The following is a 14,536-nucleotide window of genomic DNA, read 5'->3' as shown; positions in this document are numbered from 1 at the left end:
AAAAATTTCTGAAGTAAGCTTCTTTGTCAAGTTTCTCCAAAGAAGAAGCATATAGCTGAGTATATGTTTGTTCATGTGGCTTGGAAATAGACACTTCTGAAATCTGTACATCTGACAGAAGTCTGATGTTCAGACTTCATTCTATTCAGGCCCTAGTTAAGTGAATGATTCTCATACTGAAGATATAAATATGTTTTTTCTTGTTCTACTAATTTATTTTTCTTAAGATTTTTACCAATATATATTAGTTGTTCAAAACGGGTTCATTGTGATATTACCAGGTATGCATATGCTATATGTAAATAAATCTCATTTCTTTCCTTGCCTCATCTACTTTTTAATTATGCATGTTATGTTTTATATATTATATATTAATATGTTCAAAGCATTCTTCTGCATTCTTATTCACTTTTCCTCTTTGCGTCTTCCTTTCCAGTGATATATATTCCCCAAAAGAAACTGCTAATTTTGCTGCCACTTTGCTGCCGTTCATGTTTTCAATACATATAATTTCAACCATAGAAACTGTGGAGCGCGTCACATCAGGGAAATGGAAACCTATGCTTTAGAAAAGGAGGCCTAACTAGTGGTCCAGTGCTCATTTCCTGGTTTGGGGACCCAATCTGCCTGTCGCCTGGTTGGAAGGTGTGGCTGTGGTTTGTGATGTAAAGTAAGTCTACCTCAGGGATTGGCCCCGAACCCATCTGCCCTCTGAAACAGTACCTGATTCCCCTTCTTTACCTACCTCCCCCACCCTGCCCACCTTTGTGCTGATAGGCTCCTGCATCCTATGTTAGCTAAATGTACTTCCTCAATAAAGGAATTCCTGCCTTGACTGGTCTCCCTGATGCATCTGTCCTCCAGCGAGGGAGGGTTGGGTAGGGACCATCAGTCGACCCTTGCCTTTCTCAGCTTGTCCTGGTCAGGGCGTGTTCTTTCTATCCCTCTTGCAGGTTGGTAGGAACAGACTAAAAACCCCCACAGTAACTTTGTCCTGTTTTCTTGCATTCTTGCACACGTATGCATGATACATTAACCAAATTACCTGTCTCTATTGTTCTCTTTTCCTATCCCTCTCCTTTATTGTCCAGAAGCTCATAGAGAGCATCCTACAGTCTCTTCAAATATACAATAAATGTACTTCAGTATTGATAACCCCTTGTTCTACCTTCCACAGATGAGTTAGAACATATGATATTTTTTATTTGTTTATTTTTACTTTGGCTTATTTAACTCAAGTCAGCATGATGATCTTCAGTCCATTAATTCTCCTCCAAATTATAACTTTTCATTTTGTTCACAGATGTGCAATATTCCATAGTATATTTGCACCAAATTTTCTTTATCCATTCATTAGCTAGTGAGGGCCTCAGCTAACTGTAGCTTATTGTTGTAGACAGAACTGCAAGAAACATGAAGATATAAGAACACCACTTTACACTTATTTACAGTCTTTTAGATATAGTTTCAGTGTCATTAGTAAGTCTGCAGTTTGTGTTTTTCAGGAAATTTCATGCCTGCTTCCATAATGGTTGCCCTAATTTACAATCCTGTCAGCAAAATATACTACTCCTTCCCCCTAGTATTAGGTTTCCGTGCTTTATTTATGTATGTTATGTATTTATTTGTTCATTTAGGTGTGTGTGTGTGTGTGTGTGTGTGTGTCTGTGTCTATGTCTGTGTGTGTGTCTGTGTCTTTGTGTGTCTTTGTCTGTGTCTGTGTGCCTGCCAGTCCTGAGGCTTGAACTCAGTGATTACACACTGTTCTTTTATTTCTCAAAGCTCAAAAGCTAACACTCTCCCACTTTAGAAACAGCATCATTTTCTGGCTTTTTATAGGTTGTTTATTGGAGATAAGAATATCATCAATTTTTCTGCCAAGGCCTGTCTTTTGAACCACAGTTCTGAGATCTCAGTCTACTGTGAAACTAGGGTTATAGACATTAGCCACTAGCACCCAGATTTTCTGTTTGCTTGTGTTTTAATGTTTATTGTGTGACTGAAATGTGATAGAACTATATTGTTTTACTTTCTTGGATATTGAACACTTATGTATCCACCAGCCATTTGTATGTCTTCTGAGAATTGTGCATCATCTATTTTCCTCTTCATTAAATTGATTACTTGTTCTTTTGTTTTTTAGTATGTTGAGCTTTTTGTATAGTGTGAATATTAATCAATTGCCCATTGATTAGCGGGCAAATATTTTCTTCCAGTTTGAATTTTCACTTGAGTCTGGTAATTGTTCTTTTAATACAGAAATGTGCTTATTTGATAGAATTCTATTTGTGAATTAACAAAATTGGAAATTAAAAATAGGATAAAGCCTGGCACTGGTGGTTCATGCCTGTAGTTCTCACCAATCAGGAGGCTAGATCTGAGGATTGCAGTTCAAAGTCAACTTGCAAAGTGCTGCAAATTGAGTTATTATTAGAAAAGCTAAATACATGTGGATGGTAAACATACTTGGTTTAATTTCTAGCAACACTGAGCAACAGAATTTTTAAAATATGCATGTTTGAAGAGAAGAAAATTCTAATTACTCTAACTTAATAACTAACTTGGTACAGGTATCAATTCCATAGGATGTACCATAAATTGTTCACAATAAAATTTTATTGATTGTAAATATTCATTTTTAGATGTGAAATGGTAAGGATAATTATTGAAAAATAATTATCATCATTATTATTCGATTTTCATATATTTTTATGCTACTATTGAAATCAGTGTGGAAGTTCTTCAGTAAATTAAAAACACAATTGTAGTGTGATCTTACATTATCATTCCTGGGCATTTATCTGAAGGAATGTAGTCTGAATTCTACAGAGATGCCTTCATAGTAATATATTTTGGCAGTCCTGAGGACATTGTCCTTGAGTTTTCTCAAGGTTAGTGATCTACCACTAGCGTCATAGAACCACTTTTGTCTTTTTTTGTGTATGTGGTACTGAGGAATCAAACTCACGGCTTTATGCAGGCAAGGCAAGAACTCTATCACTAGGCCACACCCACGGCCCTGCATGCAAGTGTTTATTACAATACTATTTAAAAGTGCCACACCAAGGAACCTATTGCTACTAAATGGATTTCATATGTGTAATATGTACAAAAGAGTAGCTGTCATTCAGACAGAAAGGAGAAGATTATGCAGTTTCAAGAAAAAACAAGAGACATGGAGATTTTCAAGATCAGTGAAATTAGCTATTATCAGAAAGAGAACTATCACATGTTCTACTGTGTGTAGAATCTAGACCTAAAACAAAATAAAACAAAACAAAGCAATAATAATGACTGAACAGAAAGGACAGCATTTGGAGAACTAATAGAAAGGAAGAAGAATGAAGAAGTGGGTCACATGGATGAAGATAATCAAAATATATTAAATTCATACAGGAAAATGGAGCATATGAGAATCTTTAAATGGGAGAAGGAAAGCATGAATTACAAAGAATAACAGTATTAAATGATCAAACTATATTATATGCCAGAATGGACACATGAAAATAAATCTTGTGAGTATAAGTTAAAAAATGGATTCCTCGTGGTTTCATTGGACTGACTTGGGAGTCAGTGAAATGGTCAATTAAATTCAAGGGTAGATTATTTTAAAATGGAAGTCTTAGTGATATAATAAATCCAAATCAATTCTTACAATATTCTTGAATAAAATTTTCCTAGTACTACCTTCCTCATTGCCTGCTTTATCTGCTTATTTCTAAGACTGTAAATCACAGGATTCAAGAATGGAGGGACAATGGTATAGAATATAGAAACAATAATGTCCTGGGATATTTTATTGACTAGTGGAGGTCTGAGATACACATAGGCACTGGAGCTAAGAAGTATGGATACCACAAGAATGTGTGGGATACAGGTAGAAAAGGCCTTGCCTCTTTTTTCCTTTACTGGGAACTTCAACACAGTAGAAAATATGCGCACATATGAAATGACAATTAAGGTAAAGCAACTACCTGCTATGAACATGGTAGAAAGAAGGTTTAAGAGTTTGTTGCTGAAGGTGTCTGAGCAGGATAGCCTCAGCAGAGATGGGATGTCACAGAAGAACTGAGGGACCAGGTTGGAATGACAGAAGGAGAGTCGGAATGTGTTGCCAGTGTGAGCAGCTGAATACAGGAGACCAGAGAGTAGGGAAGCCAATGTGCTCTGAACACAGAACTGGTGATTCATGATGACAGGGTATTGGAGGGGCTGGCAAATGGCCACATACCGATCTCTGGCCATTATGGTAAGGATCAAAATCTCCACGTAAATGAAATATGGGACTAAGAAAATCTGAGTTGCACAGCCAACCATAGAGATAGCTCTGTTGCCAGTGAGGGAATTGACACAGGTATTAGGGACAGTGACAGAAATGTAGCACATATCTGTGATGGACAGATTTCTGAGGAAGAAGTACATGGGTGTCTGCAAGTTCTGGTCAATGGAGGTGACAATGACGATGATCAGATTACCTAGCATTGTAGCCAGGTACATGAGCAGAAACAGCATGGAGAGCAGGAGCCTGAGCTCCCAAGCCTCAGCAAAGCCTTCCAGGAGAAACCCGATCACTGTACTGGCATTGCCCAGCCTCTGAAAATCATGATGTATCTGGACCAAAAGAAACAAAAAGAATAAAATCATTTTGTAAAATGATGCTGTACACTTTTCTGGTTGTTGTTTATTTCTATTTTATTCAATTGACCTTACTGTGTCATTATTCATGTAAACTTTTCCCATTGTAAGTGATAAACAAACAAATTCCAAGGAAATAGAATGCTCTATGCACACTGGCAATGTTAGCATGGGTACTTGATTAATAATGTTATCCAGCTCATAAATTATTTTGCCTCAGTGAAGCTTAAATTGATTATATATATGGCTTATGGAATAATCTATCTGGACAAATCACTGATTTAATGAAATATATAAGTTCTAGAATAGAAATAAAGTATTATAACTATTGGGTTCAATTAGTGATATATATATATATATATATATATAGTGAGAGGTAAATGGGGCCAAAAACATAAAAAGGGGTATCAGTGTGTGAGAAGTAGTGCAACTTCTATCTGGCAAATATAACTGTAGTCCCTCTATTACTTACAATAAAAAAGAAAAAATGAACAGAAAAATAAAAGAAAAATAAAATGGAAAATAAAAGAAGTAAGATATTACATATTTCTTTGTAGACTCCAAGACATTTTGATTCTTGCACCAAGTCAGATCAGTCGAGATGAGTCAAAAATTACAGCAGAAGAAAACAAATATTACTTTCAGGAGGTTGGCTTCTCACAAAGGAAACATATGAAACATGAAAATATAACAAATTAAAAAATGATGGCTGCAGAGAAAATGATGGGGAAACATATGGAAAACCCAGTATGTCCCACCAAGGTAGAAACTCCATTACCAGTCCTTTCCCAATGATCACAGCATCTGGCTTATTAGACATGGTTTCCAACAGAAGCTGAAGGGTGTGGTCCAAATTGATACCTAAAGACACTAAACAACAAGTTAAGAACTTCTAAAATTGTAATTATTACAGGTAAAGTAAGTATATAGAGAAATACAAAAGACTATAATATTGCAATGAGAGTGCATCAATACTTTTAACCCAAAGTAAAAGTATTCTGGGGAACCAGTAGTTCCCACCTGTCATCCTAAATACACAGGAGACTGGATGCTGAGATCTGAGAACCAAGTTGCGAAGCAAGCCCCTGCAGGAAAGTCTTTTACATTCTCATAACTGATTCACTACCAGAAAGCTAAAAGGGGAGTGGTAGCTGAAGTGTTAGAGCACAAGTCTGGGGTAAAACAGCTAAGGGACAAGTCCCAACACCAACAAGGATGCACACACACACACAAACACACACATGCAGCACACAAAGAGCAAAATATTAAGTATAGTTGTTACTACAAAATCATGATTGGGTACCCCCATTTAAAATAAAGTATTTTGGGGGGAGTGGGGGAAGGAAATGGGGACCAAGACATGAGAAAGGGTATCAATGTATGTGAAGTAATGCACCTTCAATCTGGTGAATATAATGCAACCCTACTATTAATTACAATAACAATATATGAAAAAAATAAATTATTTTTGAATTTCGTAAAATGAACTATGTTTTACTAAAGTGTTGAAATTTTAAACACGAATAAAGGTAAGCTGTCACTTATTTATTAAACCATTATGCTAAGAACATCTAAGAACACCAGATAGTAGTCATAACAGATTGTTTCATAAATGTAAAATGATAAAGAAAAAATATTCAAATAATATCAACCTGAAAAAATATAAAATCAACAATGAAACAAAACAATTATGAAGAGGCAAAAGAAAGTAAAACAGACAAATAAACATCAAAACAACATACTTGATTCTATTTACTTTAATAGATTTATTAATTGTGTTTTATTTTATGAACCAAAACTTCTAACAGTCTATCAATGCTCATAAATTTAGAATAACTTATGGATGATAAAGAGAATTAATTTACACGAAGCCTTAAAAATATTGACAATTGCAATGTTTTTGTAATAAGCAGAAAGTAACTTTCAAAGAGCTATACCATACAGATTTTGACATGAATTTCTGGTAGCACAATTTAAACAAAATTAAAACAAACAAATTCAACTATTCCTGGCAGTTACTGGTCATTCAGAAGCAAAGGATTGAAGGCCTGCATAGCTCATTGAGCAAATGATATTACTTGAAAATTTTATTTTTATCTTTTTAGTATTTTTTGTGTATACAGCCATATCTTTTATAGCAAATACATGGAATGTTATTGAAGAGAATGTACACAATGAATCTGAAATTCTGAGCATTTTTAAGGATGAACATTAACTTCAGAAACCTCTTTTAATGGAGCAACCATTCTTGTTCTACTTATTACAATACTGAGTCACTTCATACTCATAAAAGCAGCAAAATAAATCTGTTATGGAGAATAACTTTAATACGAGTGTAATTTCTCTTAATAAAGTTAGAAAAGAAGACACAAATTAAAATGATCACATGTCAACAATCACATGCTAAGAAATTCAGTGAACAAAGAATTCAGAAATATATTTATTAATGAGAAAAAATTGGTTTGGAGAGAGAAGTAATACTACTCTGAAGTAATTCTAATGAAAAAAACATGACAAGGAAATTTGAATGAATAAGTAATTATTAAATGGAATTAATTCTAATGAAAGGAAACATTATGAGCAGAATTAATGTCTCCATCACCTAGATGTGGAAAGCAGAAAACAGACTATATTCTTGAGAAAAGTGTATACAAATTTATAAACAAAATATACATTGTACATTAAAATCATTGAAGCTTCTTACCAGGTGGAATTTATCCTTGGTTTTGGCTTTGTTCAACATAAGCAAATCAATCAGCCACTGTGCTTGCCTACATTATTAGATGGAATGTCAAAAATCACATGGCAATCCCAACACATGAAAGAATATTTCATAAATTTCAATGTCATTTACAATAAGTTTCTCATAAATATAAAAGAAAAAATATTTTTAATAAAAAAATGCATCCCACTCAGTTGTGAAAATTTGCAACTTCCCCCTCAGACCTAACAAAGTAGAGATGTACATACCACAAACAAAACACATTCCACTCAGTGTATTAATTCAGTGCTAGCATGAACAATGTATTTTGAAAAAATATTGCTGAAATTATAAAAATGTCACTACTAGTACGATCAGATGATGCAATGCATTTCTAGAAAAAAACCCTGAAGAAGGGGGGGATGTGTGTATTGGGCTTAAATTCAGAGCCCTGATGTTTTAGATCAAGCTGGCATTCTATCTCTTGAGCTATACATATATTTGCAGCTTTTCACTATTTAATTGGAGAAAAAAAGTATTACTTTTTTGTTAGGGATGGCATCAAACTGCAATCTTTAGATCTCATTGTGAATAAGTTGGCTTGAACCACCATTGCTGGATAAAAAATAAGAGTTAACTCTGAACTAAAGCCACATTCTATGAAAGGAGAGTAATGCTAAAATTTCTTCAGACATTAATGTATGGTATAGAAAAAAGACAGAACACACATACCCCCCACACATGCACACAAATGGATACACAAACACTAGGAGTAAAAGAAATCGAGGTAAATAAGGACAAATTATTCTCAACTGTCATGCCCATTTGAATACTTTCTATTTCAGTATTTAGGGAAGAAAAGATTTATTTCTTGTTTATATTGCTTTGATTTTTAAAAGCAAGTTTAAGCAGCTCTCTTAAAAATAAACAAGCATGGCTTGAATTTTTAACTAGAATGTCTTTCCAAATTCTAAGATAATATTCCAAATTGAATCAAAGTATCATTTATGAATGAGTGGTCAAGTCAGCACAGAAGTTACATTGTACTCACTATCAGCAGCTCTTCTAAACCCTGTGAGAAGATCGACTCCCACCACATTAACTTCTCTAAGTTGGGGATGGAACAGTGATTCAATCCAATTTCCCCATTCATATGAGAGCTGAGGATGACTTTCAATAAAGCAAACACAATTGTGCATTCAAAGGAAGAATCAGTAATGTGCCTTTTATCAAAAATATATGTTCATAAATCATAAGCAAACACTCTGGGAGCAGGGCCCTCATTATCCTGTGACAGCAGGGTATAATTTCTGGCAGGTACTGATCTCTAGAGATCAAGTGACCCAATTAAAACCAAGAAATGCATAAGAGTTAAATTTGTGGAAACAATGTCATCTTTGGGTAGGTAAATAATGACCAAACAAATTCATAAAAATAAGATATGCATTATATATGCATTCTCATCTGCAAAGTGCATTGGTGTAAATGTATAAATTGCTAAGGCACTATATATCCTGCATCTTAAGCAGAGTCAATGACATGATCCCAATAACTCCTTATAGAATACTATAACAGACAGCCAGAGATGGAGGGAGAGAGAGGGAGACAGTGAGAGAGAAAATGGTTTATCTTAGATAAAGGTAAAATTGAATCTCGGCAAAACAAATCTCCAAGGAAAGAACCATGCTCTTAAAAGATGGCCTAATGTCTTAAAGAGAAATTTCTCTGAACAGGAAATAAGAATGGTCTTAGGCACATGAAGAAATGCTTGACATCTCTAGCCATACAAGAAATGCAAATTAAAACAACTTTGAGATTCCACCTCTTTCCATTAGAATGGCCATGATCAAGAAATCTAATAACAGATGCTGGTGGGGACGGGGCCAAGAGGGATCACTACTACACTGTTGGTGAGAGTGCAAACTTGTTCAACCATTATGGAAAGCAGTATGGCGGTTCCTCAAAAGACTAAACATAGAGCTCCCCTATGACCCAGCAATTCCATTCTTTGGCATTTACCCAATTGTCCGGAAATCAGGGCATACTAAAGCCACTAGCACAATGATGTTAACTGCAGCACTATTTACCATAGAAAAGATATCAAACCAAGCTAGATGCCCCTTAGTAGATAATTAGATCAAGAAGATATGGCATTTATACACAATGGAATTCTATGCTGCCATCAGAAAGAATGACATTGCTCCATTTGTAAGGAAACGGAAAGACTTGAAAAAATCATATTAAGTAAGCCAGACCCAAAGGAACATATATGTTCAATGGTTTCTCCCACTGGTAATAATTAGTACACATCTAGGACTCTCCTAACAGAGGATTACAATCGCTCAAAACCTAGATACATAAGGCCAGATAGGATGAGGCTAAATGAAAGGCCTCCAGGATATGGAAACAAGAGCTTTATCTTGTGTGATTGTTGTTCTTAATGCGTTATGTTATTTCTCTTCTGTTTTTTGGCCTTTGGTTTATCTCATATCAAACAATACATTGTGTCAGTTCCTAGTCGCTCATGTCTGTAATCCTAGCTACTCAGGAGGCTGCAATATGAGAATCACAGTTCATAGCCAGCCCTAGACTGGAATTCCATGAGACTCTTATCTCCAATTAACCACCAGCAAAACCAGAACTGGCACTGTGACTCAATGTTTAGAGTGATACGCTGGAGCTGAAGAGCTCAGGAACAGTGCCCAGGCCCAGAGTTCAAGCTCCATGACTGACCAAAAATAAAAATAAAAAAAAACACATGGTTTCTTTTGATTGAAAAAAAGTCCCTGTTATATCTCTTTCATACAAATGAGAAACAGTTTAAATATTTGGTCTGTTAAAGATGACATAAATATTGATTTTTTTTCCTTATGTAACCAGGTATATAGGAAAGATATTCTAAAATTTAGTCTTGTCTTTCATTACAACGCTTTTGTTCATATTTTTTCACCTCCTTTTGAATTACTATATAATAATTATATAAACCATTTTTTTCCTTCTCGGCTATCTATCATCATCTAGGTATTGTTATTCCTCATAGATCAGAGATGATGAAATATGGATGTAACAAACCATACAAGAGTGACAGAGTTCATTTTGCTTGGTTTTTTAGGTGCTCCCTCTCTGCATTGTTTGTGGGATTCCTCACCCTGTATCTTCTCTTACTCAAAGGAAACACTCGCATCATTTTCATTCTTCTGATGGATCCTGCACTGCAGACACACATGTACATTTTCCTAGGAAATCTGTCCTTAGAGATCTGGTACAGCCACAGTGCCTAAGTTATTGTCCACATGCCTCTCAAAGGTTGTCACCATCTCTGTCTCTGGCTGTGTTACTCAGTACTACTTTTTTTCTCAATGGGAGCTACCGAGTGCATCTTGCTGGCTGTGATGGCCTATGACAGATACGTGGCCATATGCAGCCCGCTCCGCTACTCGCGGCTCGTGAGTCTCCAGGCTTGCCTGCAGTTTTCTGCTGGATCGTGGGCTGGGGGCTTTATGCCTCTGCTCTTACACACCCTACTTAGATTTCTGTGGTCCCTGGAAAATCAACCATTTCTTTTGTGACTCAGACCCCATTTTTAAACTTTCTTGCTCAGATACATTCTTTGTTGAGGCTGTGGAGTATACATACAGCTCGGTTGTGATTCTAAGTTCTTTTCTTCTATGTCTTCCTATGGCAAAATTGTGGTCACCATCATGGGGCTCGGAAGAAAACTTTGTCCACCTGTGCATCCCATCTCAGCGTGGTTTCCATCTATTATAGCACCATAATCTTTGCCTATGTCCACCCTCCAGCCAAGTACAACTTCACCATTGGTAAGGTGGTATCAGTGTTCTATGGTGTGTTTACTCCACTGGCCAATCCTCTCATATACACCCTGAGAAACAAAGATGTGAAGAAAGCCCCACTTCAGTAATTATTTTTTCAGTTATAACATAATAGTTTCAAATTAATACCAGTTGATGTGAGCCAAGTTTGTGTCCCAAGACAATCTAAGAATGAAAGTTTTGGACAGTGAGATGAGCATTAAGCAGAAAGTTTTATTGAATAAGATATTGGGAATTCCAACACAGACTCACTGAGAACAAGAGAGTATATTCCAACGGGAGGATCACAATGGATCAATAGCTGTATATATGAACATATAAATGATGATTCTTGAAATTAACTCCAAGAAATGGAAACAAGAGGGTTTTTAAATTTTATTTTATTGTAAAGGTAATGTACAGAGGGGTTAGAGTTACATAACTCAGGTAAGGAGTACATTTCTTGTCAAACATTTTTATACCCCATTTTTCTCCCACTTGCCTCCTTCCTCAACTCCCCTCCCCCACCAAGTTGTAAAGTTCATCCAGCATAGTGTCATGTATCACTGTTGCATTGGGTTCCCCCTTTGTCCTTTGCTTCACCATTTTGTTGTTCCACTTCCCTTCTCCAAATCAGATAAATTTATATATAAGACAAAAGGTACCAAAATAAGAAACTGACAAGGGATAAAACAAAAGAAAAAGAAAACAGAAATAACTTCATACCATATATTAAAACTAAAACAAAAATGCACACACACACACACACACACACACACACACACACAAAACACTCTCATTTCCATATCTTGGACTTCATTTTGATTAGCATCAATAGCTATTGAACTATTCTGATCCTCTGCTAGAATGACCCAATACTAATTACAAAGGAAGGAAACAATGGACTCTATATTTCTTTGGGTGTGACTTACTTCACTTAATATGATTTTTTTCACTTAATATGATTTGTATGATTTTACAAATGATGCCAAATCATACAAGTGATACCAATATTTCTGATGGAAGCATAGAATTTCATTGTGTATATATACCACATTTTTTGTCCATTCATGTACTGAGGGGCATCGGGGTTGGTTGTATAATGATGCAATGAACATGGTTGTGCTGGCAGATTTAGTATGGCCTTTGGGTAAATGCCTAGGAGTGGGATGGATGGGTCATAAGGGAGTTCTATATTTAGTCCTTTGAGGAACCTCCACACAGCTCTCCAGGATGGTTGAACCAGTTTACATTCCCACCAACAGTGGAATGGCCACATCCCCTCCAGCATCTACTATTATTTCTTTTCTTGATACTGGCCATTCTATATGGGGTGCAGTGGAATCTCAATGTAGTTTTGATTTGCATTTTTATGGAAAGAAATATTGAACATTTCTTCATGTGTGTATTGGCTCTTATTTCCTCTCCAGAGAAGTCTTCCCTTTTTTGGGGAGGGGGAAATGTCTACAGTTTATTGTACTTAGTTCATAACTTTCCCTTTATTCACATCAAGTGCATCAAGTCTAGAATAAAAACAAAATGAGGCTTAGCTTCTTCCTCAAGTCTTCATTTTATTACAGAAATTATTACAGTGATGTGAATAATATTAAATGAGATAGATGTCTTTTTCATATTTATCTTTTAAGAGGTACTACCCCATGAATGTAAAAGTTCATGTAAGCTCAGGCACATTCCCAGGACTGGCAAAAAAGAAAAAAAAACTTTCACCCCATTTTGGAGGGGAAAGGGGGCTGATTTTGAATTTTTTTTTTGCCAGTCTTGGGCTTGAGCTCAGGGCCTGAGCACTGTCTTTCGACTTTCTCAAGGCTAGAGCTCTACCACTTGAGCCTCAGCACCACTTCCAGCTTTTTTCTATATGTGGTACCAAGGAATCGAACCCGGGTCTTCATGCATGCTAGGCAAGCACTTTAACCATTAGGCAAACTCCCGGCCCCTGATTTTTAATTTTTTATTAAGATTTTAATTTATTTTTTATTGTAATTAATAGAAGGGTTACCTTATATTCATCAGATAGAAAGTGCATTACTTCACAAATATTGATACCCTTTCTCATGTCTTGGTCCCCATTTCCTTCCCCACATCTCTGCCCTTCATCTAGTTTTCCCTCCTTCCCAATCCAATTTCAAATAAACAAATCAGCATATATACAATATATCAGAAAACAAGGTAAAATACTGTGACAATATGAGCTAACCAAGGAACAGCAAAAAAGATGAGAGAAAACATAGTACATTAAGGACAACAATATGGATTTTGTTTCTATATCCTGGAGGACCTTTCATTTAGCGTCATCCTATATGGCCTTATGTATCTAGGTTTTGTTCTATTGTAAATCTCTCCTAGGAGAGCCCAAGTTTTCTACTGATTATGACAAATTAGGGAAACCATTGAGCCTATGTTCCTTTGAGTCTGGCTTACTTCACTTAATATAATCTTTTCCAAGTCTTTCCATCTCCTTACAAATGGGGCAATGTCATTCTTTCTGACAGCAGCATAGAATTCCATTGTGTATAAATAACACATCTTGCTGATCCACTCATCAACTGAGGGGCATCTGGGTTGGTTCCATACCTTTACTATGGTAAATAGTGCTGCAATGAACATCGTTGTGCTAGTGGATTTAATATGTCTTTGTTTTTGGATGCGTGAGTAAATGCCAAGTGGTAGAATTGCTGGATCATAGGGAAGCTTTATGTTTAGTCTTTTGAGGAACTGTCATTCTGCTTTCCATAGTGATTGAATGAGTTCTCACTCCCACCAACAGTGTAGTAGTGACCCCACCCGGCCACATCCCCTCCAGCATCTGTTATTATTAGATTTCTTGATCCTGGCCATTCTAACAGGAGTGAGGTGGAACTTAGAGTGGTGTTGATTTGCATTTCTTTTGTGGCCAGAGATGTCAAGCATTTCTTCATGTGTCTATAGGCCATTCTTACTTCTTCTTCAGAGAAGACTCTCTTTAAGTCTTTGGCCCTACTTTTAATGGGATGGATGTTTCTTTGGAGATTAGTTTTGGAGTGATTCAAATTTTTGAGCTGTTGATATATTTTAGATATGAGGCCTTTGTCCATTGTATGGTTAGTGAAGATCTTCTCCCACTCTATAGGCTTTCTAGTTAATTTGCTACCTATGTCTTTTGCCATACAGAAGCTCTGCAGTTTAATGCAGTCCCACTTATCCAAACTTTCTCTGATTTGTTGTGTTTCAGTATTTTGTTGAGAAGTTTTGTATCAATACTCATCAAAGAAATGGGTCTATAGTTCTCTTCCTTTGATGAATGTGTTTGGTTTGGGGATGAGGGGGTATAGTGGCTTGGTAGAATGAGTTTGGCAAAGAGCCTTCGTTTTCAATTTTGTTGAAGAGCTTG

The 14,536-nt window shown here is 36.0% G+C and overlaps 1 protein-coding gene and 1 pseudogene across 1 annotated transcript; one reads left to right on the top strand and one right to left on the bottom strand.

Annotated features, from left to right (window-relative positions):
• Nucleotides 1–3,651: 3,651 nt before the first annotated feature.
• LOC150057480 (olfactory receptor 14C36-like) lies at nucleotides 3,652–5,455 on the bottom strand. Its single transcript, XM_090340036.1, has 2 exons — nucleotides 5,414–5,455; nucleotides 3,652–4,611 (listed from the first exon to the last, which is right to left on the bottom strand). The coding sequence occupies exons 1-2, from the start codon at nucleotides 5,453–5,455 to the stop codon at nucleotides 3,652–3,654; spliced, it is 1,002 nt and encodes a 333-aa protein (XP_090196162.1).
• Nucleotides 5,456–10,393: 4,938 nt separating this feature from the next.
• LOC150057479 (olfactory receptor 5A2-like) lies at nucleotides 10,394–11,258 on the top strand (annotated as a pseudogene).
• Nucleotides 11,259–14,536: the final 3,278 nt, after the last annotated feature.

Source organism: Megascapheus bottae, chromosome 10 (assembly GCF_031878675.1).
Source record: "Megascapheus bottae isolate mThoBot1 chromosome 10, mThoBot2.hap1, whole genome shotgun sequence".
Classification (NCBI taxonomy): Eukaryota; Metazoa; Chordata; class Mammalia; order Rodentia; family Geomyidae; genus Megascapheus; species Megascapheus bottae.
The sequence above is the reverse complement of the archived record's forward strand: the minus strand, read 5'-3'. Positions and strand labels throughout refer to the sequence as shown.